Source organism: Petaurus breviceps, unplaced genomic scaffold (assembly GCF_028583685.1).
Source record: "Petaurus breviceps papuanus isolate PSGF00001 unplaced genomic scaffold, PetGlider_PUasm1.0 178, whole genome shotgun sequence".
Classification (NCBI taxonomy): Eukaryota; Metazoa; Chordata; class Mammalia; order Diprotodontia; family Petauridae; genus Petaurus; species Petaurus breviceps.
Window position 1 is genome coordinate 6469100 of NW_027185777.1, and position 24811 is coordinate 6493910.

At 38.9% G+C, this 24811-nt stretch overlaps 1 protein-coding gene and 1 pseudogene across 3 annotated transcripts in view; both read left to right on the forward strand.

Annotated features, from left to right (window-relative positions):
* OLAH (oleoyl-ACP hydrolase) overlaps positions 1–24811 on the forward strand; it is a 92684-nt gene extending 67873 nt beyond the window's left edge. For all 3 annotated transcript variants that reach the window (XM_069086233.1, XM_069086235.1, XM_069086234.1), the window contains 7 exons: positions 1626–1788; positions 5053–5183; positions 15106–15244; positions 19869–19968; positions 20533–20702; positions 22993–23075; positions 23610–24811. In XM_069086233.1, coding sequence (XP_068942334.1) covers positions 1757–1788; positions 5053–5183; positions 15106–15244; positions 19869–19968; positions 20533–20702; positions 22993–23075; positions 23610–23746 — 792 coding nt within the window. In that variant the 5' untranslated portion in view covers positions 1626–1756 and the 3' untranslated portion in view covers positions 23747–24811. The remainder of the gene's footprint in view (positions 1–1625; positions 1789–5052; positions 5184–15105; positions 15245–19868; positions 19969–20532; positions 20703–22992; positions 23076–23609) is intronic.
* LOC138159811 (tubulin beta chain-like) lies at positions 5335–6543 on the forward strand (annotated as a pseudogene).

Sequence of the window (24811 nt, forward strand, 5' to 3'; positions counted from 1 at the left end):
CAAGGGGTGGCCAGGTGGCCTAAGAGCACCGGCCCCAGCACCCACCCAGAAACACCTGGCCGTGTAACCTTGAGCAAGTTACTTAACCCTAATTGCTTAAAAAAAAAAAAAGCAAGGTTCAAGATTAACCAGGTGGGGAAATATCCTTTTCAGAAAGGAAATAACACATTGGGGAAATAGAGTCAGGAGGACCCTACCTTGGGCCATGCCAAAGTCACCCCCAAAACTTTTCCCAGGCACAGATATCCATCCACCTTTAGCTGTTCTCATACTGCAGTACATGGCATTTTCTACTATTGGCTTCATGAATATTAATCAACTATCCCTGTAATCAAAGCTCAAAAAAATAGTAAATTACAGTCCCAAGAATTTTTACCTTAAGTAGAAAAATTTCACTAACCACAGCTTAGGGCTTGAATATCTTTTCCTGATGTTTCCCTAACAGTTAGCATTTCATCTATCCTTACCAGAATGATCTGAGATGAAATAGGTTAATGGAGGGACTCTGGAGTTTTCCTCACAAAGAATAGTGAACTTGACCAAGACAGGAGCAGAATTCTTGTTGCTCTCTGACTCATCTGAAGTTCTAGGTTCACTTGTTCTAGTGGAGAGGAAGCTGTGAATAGTTGTTGAGTTGTTCAGCTAGTTGTTTTAGTTGCGTAGAGTTGAGCCTTGGGGGAAAATGGCATCTAGTTGCAATGACAACATTAATTATGGGAGCTTTTCCAAAGAAAAAAGAATAACATAAAGAGGAAAGGATGGGGCGGCCAGGTGACTCAGCGAGTAACAGCACCGGCTCCAGCGTCGGGATGACATGGATCATATCCAGGCTCAGATACTCAACACCACACCCAGAAATAACTGGCTGTGTAACGTTGAGCAAGTTACTTAACCCCAATTGCTTTTAAAAAAAAAAGAGGAAGGGCTGGAAAATATCTGACTTTCTAAATATAAAAAGCAGCATCACCATGTGTACCTTTGACTTGACCTACAGCACCTCTGTCAGTCTCTCAACACCCTGGAACTTGGAAAGTTTTATAGTTCCCTTTCTCCATACACACATCTAAGAATTTTCAGTCAGATAATAATATTAAAAGCCAATAGATACAATAGGTAGCTTTCAGAATGGGAGGATTTACACAATTGACTTCCTTGGGATATATATGTCTATTAGTGACATCATGGGATGGCAGGCAAGAGAGTAGGAGAGGGAAAAGTCTTATATGAACTTATGCAGACTAAAATCAATAAGAACCAGGAAAACAATGTACACAATGACTCCAAGAATGTGCTTGGAGAACAAACAAAACAAACAAAAAAAGAAACTGGATGTTGTATAATTATGATGTTCAAGCTTGGCCCTGAAGAAGAGAGGAGGAAATAAAGAGGTGGAGGACTATGGGTGTGAAACATTACATATATTGTCAAACTTCATAATTGGTTATGTTAGTTTAGCTGAAATGCCATTTCCCCTTCCCCCCCCCCCCATTACAGGGCATAAAACTCTCTAGGGGAGGACAAAGGGATATATATATATAATTAGAAATGAAGGTCATAGCAAAACAAAAGACAGCTATGAAAAAATACTTTTCATGTAGTTTCTAACTTGTTTCTTATTTTTGTAGGTGTTGAAGCCATGGTAAGAGCATCCAGAACAGTTTTCCATCTTCAGTGGCATTTGAGTGGCATTTAAGTGAGAGAGACAAAAAACACTCTTTGCTGTACCACGTAGGCAAGACCACAAATTCTGCACAGCATGGCGAGCAGCAAATCAGTTGAGAAAACAGAGTAGGTCACCATTATGAGTAAAGATCTCCTTGTGCTCATTATATTGCTTGTTCTTTTTTTGAGATGTAACAAAGCATTTCCACATCAGTTACTCCAATGGCACTTTTTCTTCTAGATGGCAATGACAGATATAAATGATCTTGAGGCAACATTCTGTGCCAAGGAGTCACGTTGAGCAGTTCAGGGTATTATACGATGACCTAAAATGTGTTTACTTTATGTGAAATGTTATCATTTGAATTGATTTTTGAAAGTAAATGGTTAAACAGTTTCAAAGATGATAAGAGTACTCAATAAAGGAACTAGGGTAAGGGTAAGACTCAATATATTTAATCCAATCCTATCCAGATTGACAAACATTTATTAAGCCTCTATTATGTGTAAGGGGTAACTAGGTGGCACACTGGATAAAGTACTCATCCTTATGAGTTCAAATCTGGCCTCCAACACTTACTAGCTTTTTGACCCTGGGCAAGCCACTTCACCCTGTTTACCTCAGTTTCCTCATTTGTCAAATGAGCTGGAGAAGGAAATGGCAAACCACTCCAGTATCTGTGCCAAGAAAAACCCTAATGGGGTCTCAAAGAATCAGACATGACTGAAATGACTCAACAACATATACATATATATGTACATATACAACAAGATATATATGCAGATATGTACAAATAAAATACCCACAGATACGTATAAATAAGATATATACAGGATAAGTGGGAAATTATCAACAGAAGGAAGGCATTAGTATTAAGAAATATCAGGGGGGCAGCCAGGTAGCACAGAGAGTAAGAGCACTGGCTCCAGTGTCAGGATGACCTGGGGATCAAATCTGGGCTCAGATACTTAGCACCACACCCAGAAATAACTGGCCCTATAACCTTGAGCAAGTTACTTAACCCTGATTGCTTAAAAAAAAAAAAAAAAGGGAAATATCAGGAAAGGTTTCTTGCAGAACATGGGACTTTACCTAAGACTTGATGGAAGCCAAGAAAGTTGGGAGGTCAAGATGGGAAGGGAGATCCTTCCAGGCCTGGGGAAGAGCAAGTAAAAATGCCCAGAATCAGGAGATAGAGTTCCATTGTGCAAGCCCATATCATTGGGTCACAGAGTATGTGGTGTGTTGGGGGACAGGGGAGGAAGGTTAGGGAATGGAGAAGGGCACCCTATTCCTCAATTTCCTTTTTCCCAGATATTATCAATATTATTAATTTTTCAGGAAAAGGCACTAATAACTGGGGGAGTCAGGAAAGGCCCCACGTAGAAGGTGGTGCTTGAGCCCAACCTTAGAGGAAATTTAATGTTCTAAAAGATAGAGACAAAGAGAGAGTACAGGCCAAGAATTTAAATGCACTGGGATGTGAAATGGAGTGCTGTGAATGAGAAACAGTGAGGAAAGTTTGACTTTAAAGTGTGTGAAGGGGAGTCATATATAAGTCCTGGAAAGGTAGATTGGGGCCAGTTTGTAAAGCTCTTTAAATGCCAAGAAGAGGAGTTTATATTTGATCCTAGTTAGGTGGGCAAAATGCTTGTTGAACAAATTGATATTATTCTAGTAAAATATAAGCTCCTTGAGGGCAAGGGTTGCTTTTTTTTCTTAATATGTTCAGCACCTAGCATAATACCTGTTACATAGTAGGCACTTAATAAATGTTTGCTACACAGAACTGAACTCAATCAATGAGTCTACTGGTTTTTGTTAAGCACTTTCTATGTACCAGACACTGTGTTAGGTTCTAGAGATAGAAATGGGATTAATGAAGCAGTCTCTACAGAACTGAATTGCACTGATATCCAATGTGTCCTAATATACTACTGTGATGGGCTGGCAACAGTGGGTAAGAGCAACCAGGAGTCCTAGGAACTGACAGCTTTGGTTCCCTTTAAATCAATGGTAGAAGAGCTAAAATGCCATTTACAGATAAAAGTAGAATCTCCTGACTTAAAGAGAAAACAACCATATGTTGTTTTGCCCTTTCCTAGGAATATTATCCCATGGTCTAAAGGCCACAATTCAGGAAATTCAAATATTTAGTTTAGTAATTTGTGTTAAACTTGGATTTAGATCCAACTGGAAATGGGCAAAACCCCGTCTTAATTCATTTAGCACTGGGAGACAATAATAAGAAAATAACAAATGTTAATAACTGCTATTAATAATAACAATAACTAGTATGTATGCATCTCATTTTAGTGTTACAACAACTATGATGTAGGGGCTGTAGGTGCTATCCCCATGTGAGAGATGAAGAGGCTGAGACCCATGGAAATGAAGGGATTTGGTCATCATCACACAATCAACTAGTAGATGTTGGAGGCGAGAGTCAACCCGATTCTGACTTCACTGCCTTTTAAGTCTGGAAATAAATCAGCGAGAGTCTATAATGATTTCATTTTAAAAAAGATAGACTTTAAAATGTACATGTGCTCTGATTCATTTATTGCTCTCAAATTAATTTTGGGGTGGGGGAGATGTGGGATGCCCTCTGCTTGAAAAAGAAAGCTTGAAATTGTGATGATGATTTTTTTAATTAATGTTAATCAATAAGTAAACCACAATTATTAAGGGCCTACAGCATGATAATAATAGCTACCATTTATATTAGTGTATAATGTGCCAGGCACCGTGCCATGCAGTGTGTACATATCTCATTTGATCCTTACAACAACCCCCGGGGAGGTAGTTGCTATTATCATCCCCATTTTACAGATGAGGAAACTGAGGGAAACAAAGTTTAAATGACTTGCCCAGGGTCACACACCTAATAATTATCTGAAGCCTGATTTAATCTCAGGTCTTCCTGATTTCAGGCCCAGCATGCTGCGCCCTATGGCGCCACCTACCTACCACTTGCTGGAGATAAAAAGACAAAAACAGAACTAATCCTTGCCTTTGCAGAGTTTGCAGTCTAAGTAAAAACAGAATAAACATGGAGCACTTTGGAAGAAAACCCTAGCTGCTGGTGGAATCAGAAATGGCCCCTTGTAAGAGGTGTTCTCTGCACTAAACTTTGAAGGAAAGCAGGGAGTCTAAGAAGATGGGGAGGGGATAATATTCCAGGCATTTGGGCTGAGAACCAAGCCACAACAGGGGATGGGGCTGAGCTGGCTTCTGTGGGCAGTAGCACCTGGGTCAGGATGCAAGAGGGTACTTTGTACTTTAGACCCTCCTACTGGGAAATTGGATCAATATGAGATGATTTGTTCAACAAACAAGGAATATCTTGATTTCTTTGATAATTAATGTATTTTAATGATCTCCCCTAGGACAGGACATGTTGTGAGCTGCTTATACCCACACCCTGGTGCGGCTTTTAAGCTGATTTGCTTCCCATGGGCAGGAGGTGGATCTGCCCATTTTGCAAAATGGGGTAAAAGTTTTCATCATTCAATAGAAGGTTAGTAATTTATCATTGTATTATTTGTGGTTTACAAAATAAAAAAAATTGGTATCACCTGCAGGATGCTAATGTGAAAGGTGGTCAAAAATCCTCCTTGCTCTCAGATAATTTCTCAGTATCCATTGTTGAGTCAATAAATATTCAGCAGATGCTCGCTCATTGCCCAGCTTATGGTGAATTTACTTCCTCAAAGTGTAAGCACCTTCTTCCAGGAAGAACTGACCCTGAAACTGACCACTCCCACATATTTTGGCAGCAACCATGAGTGGAGTCACCACCTGCTTATGTTTCCCAGGGAGCAGGAGGCTTCAGGGCTGGAAGGTTCTTCCAGGGTGAGGAGGCATCCCAGGCATTGTCATGAAGACTGGCCAAGTCATCCAGCAGAGATAGGAGGGAATGAAGGATGGCTGGCCTGGGCACTTCCTCAAAATCGGTCAAAGTTTCCATCTTAACAAGATGACATAGAGTACAGAGCGTCTTTCCTTCCTTGTGATGAAGCTTCCTATTTCTGTCAGGCAACTTTTAGTTCAATTCACTACACCTATCTATATGTGTGTGCATATTCACAAATACATTCATATATGTAGTGTGTATATATCTATATATAGTATACACTGTGGTAGATCCCTACAATGCACCCCTCTCAGTAAGCCAGCTTGTAGGAAACACAGATGAAACCTGTTGTATTGATGATGATGCCCTCTATGGCATCTGTTTCAGAACGCTGAAACTGACCACTCCCACATATGTTGACCTGAACCATCTGGTGTCAGCACCTGCATATGTTTCCCAGAGCAGCTTAATGCTGACCTGCTTAAGCTGGCAGTGACCAACCCTGTCTGCACTCCTTTATGCCTGGCTTTGCTCCACTGGTAGCCATGGGAGCCAGCAGTACCAGTCTTTGTGCCAGAGCCCACCCAGCAGATATTTGATGCAAAGATCACGACAGCTGCTTGTGACCTACGGCATGGGTGCTGTCTTACAGTGGCAGCCACGTTCAGAGGCTGTATGTTCATGAAAGAGATAGATGAGCAAATGCTCAATGTTCAAATTAAGAGCAGTGACTTTGTTGAATGGATTCCCAGCAATTTGCTAGTAGCTGTTTGTGACATATGGGGTGGGGAGGGTCCTGAAAATGTCTGCCACCTTCATTGGGAGCTGTACTGCCTTCTGAGAGCTCTTTAAGCACATTCCTAGGCAGTTTATGGCCATGTTTCCCAGAAAGGCTTTCTTACACTGGTGTACTGGAGAGGGCATGGATGAAAGGAAATTCAATGAAGGAGAAAGCAACATGAATTATTTGGTTTCTGAGTATTAGCAATATCAGGATGCCACAGCTAAGGAGGAGGGAGGCTGAGGAGGAGGTGGTGTGAAGCTGTGCATCACTTACTCTGTAAATTGTGCTGGAAGCTGGATGAACTCTTTTTATTCACTCACAAATGTGGTTTTCTGATGTTTGTGTCTTGTTGCATTCTGCACTTGCTGTTTTCCTGTTCTTTGACAGGATACACATGTACAGATAACACCATTAAAGCATTTTTCATAGTGGCAAAAAAAAAGTCCCTTCTCATCTCTGAGCCTCAGATTCCCTATCTGCAGAAAGATTAAGTTGAACTAAATTACCTCTAAGATCCCTTTTAACTCTAAATACTCTGGTTCTGTATGTATATTAGAGACGTGCACAATAAGGTGATTTATGAATGTTCAAGAGGGGAAAGGTTATTACTGACTAAGGCAAGAGGGGAGTGAGAGTTTGAGAAAGCTTCAGAGAAAAGGTTACATTTTCAGTGGGTAAAAGGCAGGATTTGTTAGGATAGAACCAACAGAGTTTGGTAACCAGTTAGATAGGAGGGACAGAGATAACCCTAAGGTTTTGGTTTGGGGTCAAAATGGACTTTGTTGCTACTGGCGTAAATAATGGAATCAGAAAGCAGAAGCAGCAGGCCTAGGGGAAGAGAATGAAGCTCAGTATTAGACATTTGGAGTTTTGACAGTGCCATGGGGTGAAGACGTCCTGATGTACCTGGAGAAGTGGACTTTGAGCTCAAAGCTGAGGTCAGAGCTAGACATCTGTAGTCATCTGCATTGGGGTAATTGTGGAAGCCATGAGGGTGAATGAGATAGTCAAGGGAGAAAGTGTATATGTAGAGAGGAAAGGAGATTGGGTCAAGGACAAAACCATGCAAAATAGTTCACTTAGGGGTTTGGAAAGAGGAGGGAGGAACAAGAAAAAGAAAGCAGGAGAGTAGGAGATTAGCCAGAAGAATGGGAGTAGGATCACCATAGGGACAGGACAGGAACTGGAGCTGTAATTCTTTGATATTGGGAACACTAGGTTGGGGAAATTCCTTCTATCTGTACAAATAAACACCTCCTTTTATGTCTTAGAAGTTGCCTTCAGTGCTAAAATGTCCCAGGTCAGCCAATTTGTATAAAATGTGGATCTTCCTCTAGGAACACCATAGAATCAGAAATTATTTAGAACTTGAATCAGCCTCAGAGGGCATCTTAGTTTAGCAACTTTATGTAACAGATAAGGAAATTTGCTTGAGTTCACATGAGTAGTGATCTGGGGGCAGAGTAGGATTTACAAATCCTGCACAGATGTGGGAGTGACTTGATCCAATGCTGTACAGGGATCATGGAATATAAGGCCTGACCAAAAGCCATAGGATGTGACAATAAGGGGATTAGCAGTGATATTTTTAGTGCCCTTTCAGCAAAGCGGTAGAGGTAGAAGTCAGACTGCAAAAGGTCCAGGAAAGTAAAAGGGAAAGAAGTATAGGGAACATTCTTTGTATATTTAATATTTATTTAATTAAAATTGTTCTTTTACCCAAAGGTCAGAAATCAGGTGATTTTGAAACTCTGACCCTCAAGGGGAAAAGGTAGACTAAAAGGTAGATAAAGTAGGTTTATTTCAGGGTCAAAAATATTTTTTAAAAAATCATCTCTCTGGGGGTGGAGCAAGACGGCAGAGAGAAGGCTGGGACTCTTTGGAGCTGTCCCCCAAACACCTCCATAGACGCTTAAATAGCGCACTGAACGAAGTCTGGAGTGGCAGAACCCACAAGAGCATGAAGCGAAGGTCTAGGTGAGAGTATAGCAAAACCCCACAGCCACTCCCCAGAAAATCAGGAGCAGGTTTTGGGAGTGACTGAATCAGCAGTGGCAGTGGCGGCAGCAGCTGCTACCTCCAGAGCTCTCACCCCACAAATGGTCAGGGTGTGGAACAACTGGTCAAAAGGAGATTATAGGGGTCTCTTTGGTGGCACTGGAGGTGGGAATCTGTTGCTTTGCCCATACTCAGATCCAGGTACCAGTCCTGAGTGGTAGTCCAAGGGTAATGAGGAGCATGAGCACACCAGAGCTTGCAGCCACAGTGAAGGGGGTACCCTCCTCACAGTTCCAGGGCAGAAAAGAGTACTTGTAGTCACTCATAGACCAAAGCACAGGCCAGGAGATAGTAAACACCTCTCTTTAGATCATAACTCCTTGGAAGAACTGAAAACGTACAGGTCCCTAGAAGTATCCCTGAAAACAGCCACACAAAACCCCTGAAGCTTGGGACAGTGTGCTCTCCACCCTAGAAGAAAAGCCCCACTTTATCAAAGGGTGAAAAGTCAAGAAACAGGCTGGAAAATAGGCAAACAGAAAAAATTCTCATTATAGAATGTTACTATGGCGACAAGAAAGATCAAAACATATACTCAGAAGATAGCAAAGTCAAAACTATTACATCTAAAGTCCCAAAGAAGAATATGAATTGACCATGGAAGAACACAAAATTTTACAAAACAAGTAAGAAAGGTAAAGAAAAAATTGGGAAGGGAAATGAGAGTGATGCAAGAAAATCATGAAAAAGGAGTCAACAGCTTAGGAAAGGAGGCACAATAAAGTACTGTAGAAAATAACACTTTAAAAACAGAATAGGCCAAAAGAGTTCCAAAAATCCAATGAAGAAAAGAATGCCTTGAAAAACAGAATTGGCTAAATGGAAAAAGAGGCACAAAAATTCACTGAAGAAAAGAACACCTTATAAAATAGAATTGGCCAAATGGAAAAGGAGATACAAAAGTTCACTGAAGAAAATAATTCTTTAAAAATTAGAATTAAGCTAGTGGGAGCTAATGACTCTATGAGATATCAAGCAACAATCAAACAAAATCAAAAGAATGAAGAAAATGGAAAACAATGTGAAATATCTCATAGTAAAAACAACTGACCTGTAAAATAGATCCAGGAGAGATCATTTAAAAATTATTGAACTTCCTGAAAGCCATGCTCAAAAAATAAGCCTAAACATCATCTTTCAAGAAATTATCCATTAAAACTGCCCTGATATTCTAAAACCAGAGGGTAAAATAGAAATTAAAAGATACAGAGGTATACAAAAACAAAAATGAAACCACTTGTCTTCAAGGAACTTATGTTCCATAAATGTATCATATATACGTGTGTATGTTTTTACTGGCTATATTATTTCTTCAGTATAGAGAGCTCCCAATGAGGAACTTCTTCCAATGCAGATGGATACCTTCTTTATAACTTACAGTTTTAAAAGTTTCGGAGGATACTGAGAGGTTAAGTGTCTCGCTGAAATCAAAAGTGGAAATGAACCCAGATTTTTCTAAAGCCAAAGGCTCTCTGTCTTCCATGACATGCTTACACTCATACAAAGGAAATGTATAGTTATATTCACCTTTATGTGTATATAGGTGACTATATACACATATGTGTGTACATATGTATGACTAATGAACAAAATAAATAATATAAGGTAATGGGGTGGGGGTAGAAGATAGAGAAGACCCTACTCTCCAAGGAAATTAAGAAAGACTTATTATAGGAAGTGATGGATGAATTGGATTTTAAAGGAAATCATAGTTTCTGAAAGTCAGGTTGAGTGTAAATGACTAGGGATCAATCTGAGCAAAGTCACAGAGATGGGAGAATGTCTGTCGTGTAAGAGGGATGGCAAGGAGGCTAGTTTGACTGCATTGTGGATTGACTGAAGGAGAACAATGTGCAATGAGGCTGGAAAGGTAGGTTGGGGCCAGGTTGTGAAAGACTCTAAATGCCAAGCAATATTTTGTATTTGACTAACTGGCTAATCCTAGATGACATAGGGAACCATTGGAGTTTATTGAGTAGGAGAGGGACATGGTCACTTTGCTATAGGAAAATCGCTTTGGCACTATGTAAAGAAAGGATGGGAGAGGTGAGAGATTTGAGACACTATTCATTGTGCAAGTTTATAAAGGCAGATTTTTCTTAGAGATTAGAAATAACTTATTGACAATAAAAATGCTTGGAATCTATACACACTACCAAAGTAACTTTGTTTTAGCCCAGTCTTTGGTACTTTTCAGATAAGGGAGAAAAAACTCATAGGTAATATAGAGGTTTTTGGCTGGGGTTGAATTAGACTAGCTAATTCCTTGAAATTGCATTTGGGATCCTGAGACTAATTATAAGCAAGATGAGATAAAAATAGGATAGAAAAATAATCATTCCTGTAGCTTGCATCCAAAAACCTCCCTTTGCTACATGAAGATACACATAGGCAGCCATGAACAGATACAGGTGCCTAAAGATTGTTTGATAACAGTAAGTTTTAGAAGGATGAATTCAACGACCATCTGACAGGAGACCCATGTTCTCATTCCAGCCCTGACCTTGTGTAACTGGGAGATTGTCAGAGTTACCTAGCCTCATTGTTTGTACCCACATTTCCCCACTTGTGAAAGGTGGCAAGAAATAGGTGACTCAGTTTCAAGGTTCCAGACTTCTTTGGAATGATAAAATAAAATTATGTGTGTAAAAGAACTTTATGAAGGTATAATTCTCATGCCAGATGATATCTATTATGACCTAGAATCTGCATTATTATCTTAGGACTTATTAAACCTTTTTATGCTCAGGGTGCCACCAACCTGACAGGCCAAAGCCATTCTTGAAATCACTCACAGCTTAGTTTTCCAAAGAACTTTTTTTTCCTTTTAAATTTATTTATTTTTAGTTTACAATATTCAGTTCCACAGTTTTTGAGTTCCAAATTTTCTCCCCCTCTCTTTCCTCTCCCCTACCCCCCAAGACAGCATGTAATCCAATACAGGTTCTACAGATACCTTCACATTCAATATTAATCAAGTTGTAAAGAAGAATTATAACTAATGGAATGAACTCAATTAGTATACATTATACAAAATAAACAGATGCATAAGAAACATAGCCCCAATAACCACCATGATTTGCAAATAATAATAACTACACATAGTAATAGAGACAGTTATGTGACTTAGTGGATAGAACATTGGACTTGGAGTCAGGAAGACCTGAGTTCAAATCCTGCCACAGATACTTCCTAGTCATATATTCCTGGGCAAGTCACTTAACCTTTCTCAGACTCAGTTTCTCTGTTTGTAAAATAGGGATAATACAGTCACAGGGTTGTTGTGAAGATCAAATGAGATAACATATGTAAAGAACTTTGCAAAAGAGAAAAAAATGACTTTTCCATGAACTTCTATTATTTATAGACCATGAAAACAAACAAAAATGGGTATGTTATTTTGAACAAGGTTGTAATAAAATTGACCCATTTCTTTTTTTTAACCTTTTTTTTCTTTTTTGGAGGGCGAAGAGCAGGGCATTTGGGGTTAAGTGACTTGCACAAGGTCACATGGCTAGTTTTTTGTGTTAAATGTCTGAGGCCGGATTTGAACTCAGGTCTTCTTGACTCCAGGGCTGGTGCTCTATTCACTGCGTCACCTAGCCTCCCAGACCCATTTCTTTTTACAATGTTTTAATTAATTCAATTTTACAATTAAAATGTTCCCTTCCACTGCCCCTCCCATTGTACAATAAAAAAATAAAGATAAGCTTAGCCCTCATAACATACACGCATAGTCCAACAAAATAATTTCCCACATTGTCCATGTGTAACAAGATATGTCTCATTCCAGATTCTAAGTCTCCTGCTTCTCTGGCTGGAGGCTAGTCCTGTGATCCATCTTTCCTCTGGACTTGTGGTTTATTTGTGCCCTGCTCAGAACTCTAAAGTCTTTTGATGTTATTTTTCTCTATTAAATTGTTTTCATTGTATAAATTGTTCTCCTAGTTCTGCTTACTTCACTCTACAACAGTTCAGAGAGCTCATAAAGAGTTCTGAACTTTTAATGATTCATCATCCTTAGAGCCCTCAGAACGCCATAGGAAAACAAGCCATTGTTTTTACAAATAAACTCTGATCCCTTGTGAAAATAGATGTCGACACAGGGTCTTCCTAGAGCTGCTTCTGAAGACTGGGAGTTCTGACTCTCTCGATAGAAGCTACCTGGAAATTCAGTGAGAAATTCAAAAGGCAATGAAAATGTGTTTTCATTCCTCTCAGGACACAGCAACAGTTGCTTATGTAAAGAACAAGTCTCCTTGTTCAGAGAATTTTGAAGGTGATTTTCTTCTCTACAGAAAAGGGGAGAAAAAATGGTCTTCAGACCATATCTTAGTCATGCTGAGAGACAAAAGTGAACTGTCATGTGTCAAAGAAAAAGCACATTAAGCATTAAAAACTCATTATGTGCCAGGTACTATGGAAGGATCTAAGAGATTAAAAACAAACCCATTACTGCATCCAGAAATCTTATATTCTATAGTGAGCCAGCATGTACTAATATAAGAATACATAAAACATGTTGTGAATGAATGAATAAAAAAAAAAGATTACATATTTTCTATGTGGAAAGCACTGTGCTAAACCCTTGGGCTACAAATAGAGAAGGAAGGCAGCCCCTTCCCTCAAGGAGCTCATATTCAACTAGGGAGGCCTGCATAACCTGCATCCCACCAACTGCTTACAATCAGTGCTGCTTGGATTTTTTCTACATACAAACGATGTTTTCCTCTATATTTTTTTCAGGCTGCTCAAAATCTTTTGGCAGGCTACAGGTTGTACAACTTGTACTAGGGAGAAATAACAGATGAATTATTGTTCAGTCATGTTAGAGTATAGGTGACCCCATTTGGGATTTTCTTGGCAAAGATACTGGAAGGGTTTGCCATTTCCTTCTCCAGTTCATTTTGCAGATAAAGAAACTGAGGAAAAAAGGTTTAAGTGACTGGCCCAGGGTCACACAGTTACTAAGTGTCTGAGGCCAGATTTGAACTCAGGAAGGTGAGTCCTCTTGACTTCAGGGGCAACATTCCATCCACTGCACCACCTGGCTGCCCTACAGAAAAGAATAATGAATAAATACAAGGTAATTTCTTTTGAGAGGGGAATTAAATCTAAATTTAAAATCTAGTTGTTGCTGATAAGGGTAGCACGCCAAGGGAAATGATACAAAAAGTGGGGAGGGAATCTATTCCCTTAGGAAATGTAACATCAAGTATGTTTGCTTCCTCACACAGTATAAAAGAGAGGCATTAGATGGGGCATTAGTATCTGATCCTCTTTGTAGACCTCAGGTATCATGGCATGGTAATTCTGGTCATTTGATCTCAGTGCTTAGTTATGCCCAGCAGCCCAGTAATTTCTTTCCACTGAACCTCTCTAATTTCCAATTAATGATTAATTAACCTTATTTTGCCCAGAAGTAATGTAATAAGTGTTACACCTGAATACCCCTAGCAGAAAGAAGCAATGTTAGAGGAGAGGTAGACAGGGAACTCATTCATTTCTGTATCCTGATCAATAAAGCACAGCTCATTCTGGAGAACAGATGCTCAATAAATGTTGAAGGAATGCATTGGCTAGATAAGTGTCTCCCTCTCTCATTTACTACCTCTGTGTCCTTGGGCAAGTCATTTGGCTCCTCTGAGGAGCTTCAGTTTCTTCACCTATAAAGTGAGAGGGTTGAACAAGATGGCCTCTAAGCAGGTATCTGATATTACATGTTTAACAACCAGCTCTGTGTGTGTGTGTGAATACATGACACTTTAAAGTTTAATCTATGTTACTAACATTTTCTCCATCAATTTCATAAGTCTAGGCAAACACTTAAGTCACGTTGTCATTATCATTGATTCATCAGTTTGAGAATATAAGAGCAATGGATTTGCCTAGCAGTAGAACAGTGAAGACCAGCAGGGAAACAAATATCAGAAAAGCAGCTTTGTGTAATATAGATTACTTCTGAAGGGGCCACATGGGGACATCAAAGCCTCCGATCCAAAGTTGTGATCTATGCAGACACAGGTTTTTGTCACTCATGCACCTCACCTCTCTGCCAGATTTCTATCAACATATTTCCATTCTCCTCTATGTGCACTGCATTCGTTAGAGAAAAAGTGTGATCCAGGTTCATGGGCGGACTGGGTGTTTTGATTATTACTGCATTTCCTTATTGAGTAACCACAGTGTTATCATTATTCTCATTTTTACTTTATAGTTAAGTAAATATTTCATATTTAATAGCTGACGGTTATGTGATGACTGATTTTGTGTAAATAGAAAGAATACAAATGGGGGGGTCAGGAGCTACAGGGATGAGTGGTGTCAATATTTAACCCCTCTCACAACAGGTTTACCCATAGGACCCTGAAAAACTTTGAGTTATAACACTGTTGTTGTGATACCTCTGTGGAAAACCCGCCCCCTGTCAGTTATGGGGACAAGCCGGGGGGAGTAAGTCAACACAGAGAGCAAAAATGGGGACCATATCCCATTTGGTCCCCACAATAACCATATGTGGTAGGTATTGCAGGTAATAGGAATTAATCACTATGTAGAAATTTATTTTACTATTATTTTATTGACAAATACATGAAATTTTCTGAGAAGAATTGATTATCATTTAGATTGTTTTCATGCAATTCTATATTAAAAATGCTTATTGAGTGAATGAATGGTAAGAGTCTATATTATAATAGTATATATAACACTAGTATATATTAGTCTGTCTCTCTCAATTCCCAGTTTCCTCTATAAGGCTTCCTGGAAGAGAAAGTCGATATAAGGAGCCATTTGCAACAATAGTGGATCATGTAGTTCTTGAAATTTCTAATGCTTTATTGCCAATACTTCAGGATATTCCTTTTGCATTTTTTGGTCACAGGTAAGTAAACAGCTTTTTGTCACATCAGAGATTTTGGACTATAAGACCAATGGGGACCAAAGAGTGTGGCATGTTCTGTAGTAGGGATCATAGTTATAGAGCTGAAAAGAACCTCAGAGACCATCTAGTCCATCTCCGCATTCACAATGAGGCCCAGAAATGTAAAATGGATTGCCTAAAGTCATAAAGATAATGTCACAGGTGGAATTTGAACTTAGGTCCCTCGAGTAGGGCCAGTACTCTTTCTATTGTACCAAACTGCCCCCCCCCCATCTGGATACTTGGAAGGTAAGAGTCCAGAAATTCTAATTGCATTCTCAGATACCATGTTTTTAACTAACTATTCACTTCTTAAATTTTCCTTTCATTTCTGAAGCCCTTGACTTAAATGGGCAATAGTGATCACCACTTATGCGTCTAAGGTCTTTGGTTTCTTACCCAAGATTTTATCATCTATACCTGAGCCCTTTAAAATCCTTTTGGCAGTCATTTAAATATGTGTTTTTTGGGAGGAGGAAAAAGATATTATATTTTTAAAAAGAATGCTTTTGGAAGTAACATTTATGCCCAGATAAAATGATAGACACATATAGTGATGCTCTGATTTAACAATTCTTGGCCTGAATACGTGCTGCCAAAGGACAGTAGACTTCCCTATTTTTTTCTAGCTCACCAAGGCCTGTATCAGTGCTCCTTCAGCAGGGAAACACTAGCCATTGGTATTGTTTCTTGTTCCTTGTATTCTTACCGGATAATCTTTCACCTGACATCAAACAACATCATTCCATAGAGTAGCTCTCCAGGGTACCTCCCTCCCTTCTCTTTGAGAAGAACCTCATATTTGTTTAGGTTCTTCTCTTTATCATCTGTGCATCATTCTTTAATCCTCCAATCTCAATTGCATAAATTAAAAAATCCCACTATAGTATTTCCAATTCGTTTTTTTCTTCTTCATTTCCACACTGAATCCCATCTTTTTTTAAAGGAACAATTCATTTTTTCCTATTCTTGCTTCTGAAGACTGGAGAAGTGTTCCTAAAGTCTCTATCTTCACTTCTAGGAGCAAGACCAGCCCACACTTCAATACATAGAAATCATTTAGACTCAGCAAAAATATAAATATTATGCATTTTGTGCTGATCAATGCACACTTCTCCATAATTGCTAGGGATAAGATTCTCTTATTTTATTGTTCTTGTCAATAGTTCCCATGAAGAATTGCTCCAGAAACTGCTTTGACGGGAGGGAGTATGCCAGCTCATAAGATGTCTTTCTTCTGACTTTTTAATACATCTTTAGCATATTCATACCCCACCCATCTTTCTTTCTCTTACCTTAGCAGTATACTTTCTAGGGATGTGCACATTGATAAGGAGGTTGATGTATGCATTGTCAGAGAGAGCTCAGTGACTGGGAGGATCCTAAGGAGAGTATGGGAGAAAATAGGTGTTAACCTACCAAACTGAAGGTCTGGAGAGCCATTGTGCTAGCCTCATTGTTGTATGCCTGTGAAACCTGTGCAGTATACCAATGCCATGCCAGGAAACAGGATCACTTCCATTTGAATTGCTTAGGAAGATTCTGAAGGTCTCCTGGCAGGAAAAGATACCAGACACTGAGGTGCTTTCTCGAACTAAACTTCCCGGCAATCAGATTCTACAGCAGAGAGTGCAACTCTGGTGGGCTGGCCACATTGTTTGAATGCCAAATGTGCACTTGCCTAAAAGATTATTTTATGGAGAACTCTCAAAGGGCAAGCACTCATATGGTGGTCAGAATAAGTGATACAATGACACAGTGGAGATCTCTCTTAAGAACTTTGGAATTGATTGTGTGACATGGGAAACACTGGCACCGGACTGTCCAGCATGCCATGCCCATATTGAGCAAAGGAGAATCAAAGTAGTTAATAAGAACTAATCTCGGGATGCACAAATTTAGAGAATCTACCCCAAATGTTCACGTGGACTATTTCTGCCTGACCTGTGGTAGAATATTCCGAGCCTACATTGGTCTGATCAGCCACAGTTGGACAGACTGTAACTTGACTCTAACATAGTGATATCATCTTGGTCCTCTTTGAGAATGAAGGACAGCAGCCAACCAACCAATCTTGTCTTACCAACTTGTCTTCATTTTCTGATCTTAACAACTATCTTCTCTTTTTCTTGTCTTTCTCCTAAGTCCTTCAGCTTGAGCCCTTCTCCTTTCCCTTTGTCTTTTTCTCCTTCAGACTTTGAGCCTTCTCAAATTGTCCTCCCCCCATTCACTCACTGGCCTTCTCATTTTCAAAGCCTTCTAAATAACCTTCGCAATTCCTTGTCGTTCTTTGGCTCAAGTCCTCCTCAAGTCATAGAAGATGAGTGTCAATAAAGAGACATTAGGAATCTTAAAGCCAAAGCCTATAGAGAGCATTATTTATCTCTGGGCACTGTACAGTTGATACTTGTTACCCTGAGAAACATACAGGCTATTTGTTGGATACACTCCATCTGAGTGGTAGGTCAAATAGATACTTAAATAGTCAAAGGTGGTACTATCTGACCTCTTTAAAAATTTCCCTGTCTCAACAAGCTAGCCTCACACAGGGAACTGGTCACCTTTTGGGGTGATAGAGAATTAAATGATAAAAGTCCAATGTTCCATTTGCTTTTAACACTATTGCAAATAAATCTTGGGTTCAACCTTGTGGCCTTAGTAGTGGGTCAAAGTGATTTCATCAACTTAAGATCTGCTAAATTCTTTTTTTAAAGATAATTTTTATTATAAACTTAATCTCAATAAGTATCAACGAAGAATAAAGGTTGACTAGATAATGATAAAATCGGAACCTTTTCATTGTGACCAAAGAAACCATATAAACTTTAATAAATAATAACAGTAGCTTATTGGCCACATTTCTCCTCCTGACTTCTTAACGTTTTGCTGCTGGGTTTTCTGTGTGTAGTGTAGTACATGCTCAGGTCTCCTCGTTCTACATTCTACTTATTCAGAAAGGGAGATTTCAGTGCTGATCATCATATAATGACTCACTCTTTCCCTTAGATTCTTTCTGCTTCCAGCTTCCACTTTTTGCTTCCTTGTTTATGAGTTAGTATCACAAGACAATCTTCAGGGCTGATGCACAATTTCAATAGGCAGTCATAGTGCTGAATTCCTTCTCTGTGTGTGCCTTCCTTGCTGGCCTTGGTTTTAGGGAGGACAGAACTCTCTAGATATAGGGCAAGGAATCATGTATATCCTTGTGGGAAAAACTTGTTGAGAAGCCATTTTCTTTCCATGTCCTTCTACCCCTCTTTTTGACAATATATTTTCCCACAGTGCTTCACATTGCTTTTCATCCAGCCCTCAATTAGTAGGCTCCCATACTTCTCACTCTACCTGACTCTTGACCCCCATCCAGATTCAGCTGTCCTGTATGCTAATATTATGGTACCATGCTGAAAGCAATCAATTATACTGCACCATTACTTAGTTGATCATGCAATGGTTTGACCCAATTAAAATTCAGTCAAAGATTCAAATAATGACTCAGCAGTTTACAAAGTGCTCTCCTCACACCAATCTTATAAGGTTGGTGAGGCAGGTGGGCCAGCATCTTAGAGATACATGCAGGCAATTCTAAGATTTAAATCTAGAGGGGACCTTAGTGACTAGCTGCTCCACCCCACCCCCATTTTACAGATGAGGAAGCTGAGACCAGAGAGGGAAAATGACTTTCCTTAGGTCCCACAGCTAGTGAGAGAAAGGAGTAGTGTCATAGTTTCCTGGCTCCCATTCTAGTACAGCCAACCACTTGTTGGGAATGTTAGAGCAAAAAATTCTTTCATGTATGGGTCTTACTAGATGGCTGCTGAGGTCCCTCCCATCTAAAATTCTGTGATTCTGTGACTCTTGTCTCTATGAATATGCCTAATTAGATATACTCAAGTTATTTGATAATAATTTTGTCATAATGCTTAAAAATGTTCTACAAGTATTGGTCTATTCCTTTTCTATCAGGAAAAACAGGATACAAGACTTAGAAAGTAAATAAGGGATTAGCAGAATTGACTGTCAATTGTATTCTGTTATACATTCTTAGAAAAGACAAGGAGATTTAAACTGCTCTCTAGAAACTCTAGAAATCAGTATTCTTAAATTGTCTGCCGATGTTTCCCCCACATAACTCCTTTCTCTGCTGCCTTTCACAAACATCACAGATAGCCTTTTTAAGCTAAAAGTAAAATTGTATTATAAAACTAACCAGTAGAGACAGTGAATGTGGCCTAAAGGATAACTTACTGGTTTTGGAGTCAGAAAGACTCCAAGCCACACATCTCCTCTCTGATATTTAATAAGTATGTGACCTTGGACAAGTCACTCAACCTCTAAATGTTTCAAGCAGTTCCCCAGGACTTACCTTGTATTCACCTATGGGAGTTCCCACACTGAGAGTCTCTCTGTTGATGAAATGCCAGCTCCTTTGCTTAGTCTCCTGTTGAAATAATATAAGCCTAATTTCTTATTATTTCCCTAACTTGGAAAAATTACATTTATGGTACATGAAAGATATGCTTATTCTAAGTTAACTTGGAATGGATCATCATTCATTTGGCTGATTTTTCTCTTTTCCACATTTTAGCATGGGATCATACCTTGCTTTTCTGACAGCTCTACACTTAAAAGAAAATTACAAGTTACAACCAGTGCATTTTTTTATGTCGAGTGCATTTCCTCCACATGTGAGTAATGTGATTTATTTTACTGAAGGTTGGGGCAGAGATGGAGGGTGAGGTATGATATTTATATTTTGATGGTTCTATAATTTCTTCCACATGAGTACTTTCTTCTCAACGATACTACTTTCAGCCCATCTTCTCTTTCTCATCCTATGTTTTTCTTGTCCATCTCCTCTCCCAATTGCTTCGTGGTGTATGTACCCATTAAACAACCCTGAAGACCTTCCCCTAGGTCCTTTCCTATCACATGGCTACCATCCTCTGGATGTCCATCTCTATTCCATTCCTTTCACTATATTATTTGACTATATTTGTTTGTTTTTATAGAGGGCAGGGGTGATGTTGATACTGGAGGAAGTAGGATCTGATCCCAGGACAGTCATCTGGGATTGGCTATTTTTGCAATGGTCTGCAACAATCCTTGCTGAGCTAAAACTCTGTAGTTAAAGAATCTCATATACTAAATATCATTTCATGTAATTCTTTTTTCCTTAGATAATTAGAGCTCTGAAATGAAATTAAATAACCTATATGACATATTATACTACCTTTGTTTAATATTTTAAGCAACTCAACCATTGGGGCAGTTTACAAGTTTCCAGTGTATCAGAAGAGCAATTGTTCCATTGTATGACCCATGCTGGTGGCACTCCCAAGGAGGTTTTTGAAAACAAAGAACTTTTGGAAATGTTTCTTCCTGTTTTTAAGGCAGATATTCAAATGATGCAGACTGCCTCGTAAGTAAAAGAAAAAGGGATGGGAGAGGAAGAAAAGAAAAGAAGGAGGGAGAGGGTTTAAACTAGGTTTAAAAAATGTAAGGTATTCATGATGGCTTTAGGAGGGTCAGATTTGTACCGACCAACATTTTGGACACCAGGTTCTCACTCTGCTATTATCTGATAGGCCTGAACCCAGGAAAAACCATAGAGCAAAGAGCCAGCATTGCTTACCTAGAAGTTTGACTGGTAAAAGGCATCTCAAAAATCATCTCTTCCAAACCCCCCATTTTTACAAATGAGGAAGTAAGGCACAGAGGGTAAGGAGATTCCCAAAGGCAGTACCAAATCCAAGGGTAGAACCCAGACCTTTTGGCCCCTGGTTCAGAGCTTCTTCCCACAACCCTATGCAGCTTCTGCTATTTCCAACCACTTGCCCAAGACAGAATCAGGAGCTCTGGTTAATATGTTCTGAGCTTAACCTATACAACATGTGGCTACTTTAGTTTCTACCATCTTCCATTATCCTTCAAATGAAACAGGGTAAGTGAATAGAGCAGAGACAAAAGAACAACACATATACATATTCCTTTATAAGTATAACTATTAAAGCTATAGAGATGAAAACAATTTTGAATGTAAGAAAACTCATTAAATTGAAGAATAGAAGTTTCTCGAGAGCAAAGATTGCTTCATTGCTTCTTCAGTGCCTAGTAGGTACTTCATTATAAAGCACATATAAATGCTTCCTCTTGTTCCCTTAGACCCCTAGTTTTCATCTGGGTAGATCTATGACTCGCAATCCTTGACTACACTGAAAGATTAAATGACTTACTTACCCAGAGTTACACCACTAATACATGTCAGAGGCAAGCTTGAACCAGGTTGTCTTGCAGAAGGTTGGCCTTCTATCAATTACACCACACTGACTCTTTTTTTTTTTTAGTTTTTTGTTTGGTTGGTTTTTTGCTTTTTGGAGGGGGAGAAGGCAGGGCAATTGGGGTTAAGTGACTTGCTCAAGTGTCTGAGGCTGGATTTGAATTCAGGTCCTCTTGACTCCAGGGCCGGTGTTCTATTCACTGGGCCACCTAGCCACCCTTGTACCATCAGTTCTAGTCACTCATAGGTAGTTTTGCTGAACTGATATCAAGGATTATTTGGCATGAGGGATACACCAGTGAATACCCTGAGTTTTTTGTATGATGTATTAAGAAAAAAATTTGTCAATAAAAAGAAATTTTAAAAATAAATGTAACAAGGTATAGTACGATATGTTCATTTAATCTGGTTACCAATAGCAAAATTCTCCATAACAAGAGAACCTGATTTCATCTCTTTTTTGTGTTTTGCTCCCACACCTGCCTCATACCTTAGTGGCATCTCACCATTTATCTGTCCTGCAAAATATCTTTTATAAACATTCTTCATGCTACATTTTTAAAAATGGGCTGAAACCCCACCTACTCCATGAAACTTCTTCTGATTATAATAGGCAGCTCCCAAATGATCTTTCGCTATTCTGACTTCCTATAGTTTGTTATTGTGTGTATACAACACATTTTGGTTGTATACACATTTTAAACACATTTTAATCATCGTAAAAATGTAGTTCCCCTCCCCCAGGCTGGGGTATATTTTTCTCTCCCTAATGAAGAGTTTGAGCTCTCTGAGAATGGGTACTGTGCCTTATATTTCTCTTATATCCCCCATAGCACCTACTATCTAGATCCTCTCAGCATATACTAAGTTTATCATGAATTGTATTGACTGGACCCCAAAAAGCAGGTTGAGCTAAATCTGAAACACCACGCACCCACCCAGTCTCTAGCTTTGGCTTAGGACTACTGCCAACCTCTTTGGGAAGCAGGTAAGAAGGGAAACATCCATGTAGCAATGACTGATAAAAAGAGGCATGTTGCAGCTGTGGAAGTCCCACATTTGACCTCCAACCTCTGAATTGTGTACTTTATGGACAGGCTTTACTGTTATCTTATTACAACTTCCAGATTCATGGAAGGGGCTCAGAACCAAGACCAAGGTAAACTCTAAGTCGGGCAAGGATCTGGGACTTTGTAGACTAGTACTACTTGAGTCTAGCATGAATAACAGAATCATCCTCTGCCCAGTGAAAACCTTTTCATTAAGCAATTTCACTTAGCACAGTGCCTGGCACATAGGCACTTCATAAATCTTGATGGCTATCTGCTAATTTCATAGCAAGAATGTAGCAGAGGATCACTACTCTGACAACAAGGAAAGACTGTGAAATCTTGAAGATTTAGGAAAAATGAAATCGTTTTTCTGTTCTCAGCTTTAACACATCACCAGAGCCTCTTCTTTCTTGTGATATTACATGTTTTTATGGAACTGAAGATACAGTAAAGATTATAGAAGGTAAAGTACTCTTAATGGCTTCTTTTGTATTTAGCAAAATGTTACCTCACAGATCTGCCCATGGAGAGAAATCAACCAGATCTTGTTAAATGTAAATGGTGAGGATTCAAGATGGGTGCAAAATAAGCCTATTGTATTAATGTCTTCAAGTGAGTGAAGGAACAAGATACATGTAGCAAAAGATAAGTTGTGTAAGCCTACCCTACAGTGAGGAATCTTTGATTTCAGTAGATCTGTCAGTTCATTTTGGGGACATTCCCTCCCGCCATGTAGGTCATTTTGGTCCCAGTGCTCCTGCCCAGACAGTGTTGCGTGTACTCAAATAAATTTACTCTATAGTCTACCTGATGTCCTGAGGGGGTGTGTGATTCCTTGTATTCCCCTAACATTGCAAGGATACCAGAAGAGCACTCAGGCTGTCCAGAGAGATCCTAGAGTAATGATATATGGGAGTAAGAAATGCCTTTGGGGAAAAAAAAAGAAATGCCTTTGGAGGTATTGCTAAAAGTCTATATTGTTTTGGTTATTTCTTAGGCTGGAAGGACATAACCAGTGGGAGTTTTGAATCTCACCAACTTCCTGGGAATCACTTTTATATCACTAACCCTTCCAATGAGACTTTCATCATCAACTACATAACCAGATGCCTTCAAATGTCATACCTTGTCTAAGGAGCAGAGTTCTGATTGTTGGTGGTGGGTAAATTACACATCCTTTCCAGAGTAACCTAAGGCAATCAAAGTGATTGTATATTTTTAGTTCATTCTAGTCTTATTTATCAACAGAGTAAAAGCTAAGCTTAAAAAAATCTATGAGGGTGACTCATTAAATCTAAGTTGCCATATTCTTTGGCCTTCTTGCTGTATCTCATAAGGAAACTGGACCCTTCCAAACAAATAATGTACTAGACAGTCAAACGAAGTTCTTTCTCTTTATATCAGGATCATTCAAGTTTTCATCGCTCTTATTTGTAGTTCTATCCTCACTGATGAAGCATGAAGGTACTTTTCCTATTATTTGACCAATGGAAATAATGTTGAAGAAATAATTAAGATGAAATTATTCTTGTTTCCATTAGTACACAGATTCACAAAGCATTTGCGATTTCATACCTGTGAGAAATTCTTAGTATGAGAATGTTCTCCACCAACATATCAAAACAGTTTATGTCTAAGGACCAAGGATTTTTCTAAATGATTTACCTATCGACACACAGCTAGTGTTACAGGTAAAATGAAAACCGAGGTCTTTTTACCTTGAAGTCCAACACTGCCTATACCCCACAAGGCTACTTTTAACATATTCAGGATCAACTTTCCTGTAGCCCTCACCTTCTTTTACAGTGGAGCAGGGTAAAACTGAGTAGAAAGACAATATATTTATAGTCAAGTGTCTTACTTAAGTAGAATATAACCCTTAGAACACTGCTCAGCATAGAGGTTATAAAAATTATGTATTAAATTAAACTGAAATGTTGATTTGCTTATTAGAAGAGGATTTTATAGTAATTAAAATTTTTTTTGTTTGAAAAGAATTGCTATTACTTTCACTGGAGATAAATTAAAACTAATGAAAATATAAGTAAAATAAGTCAAATTTTTATTATTTCTATTTGCAGATATTTTACAATTATGTCATAAAACTCATTGTAATTCTTTTTGGCTTTGAGTCTGAACTTGGTTTTGAGCTTTGATGGTATGGGCTAAAATAAATTACAAATAATGTGGAATTTCAAA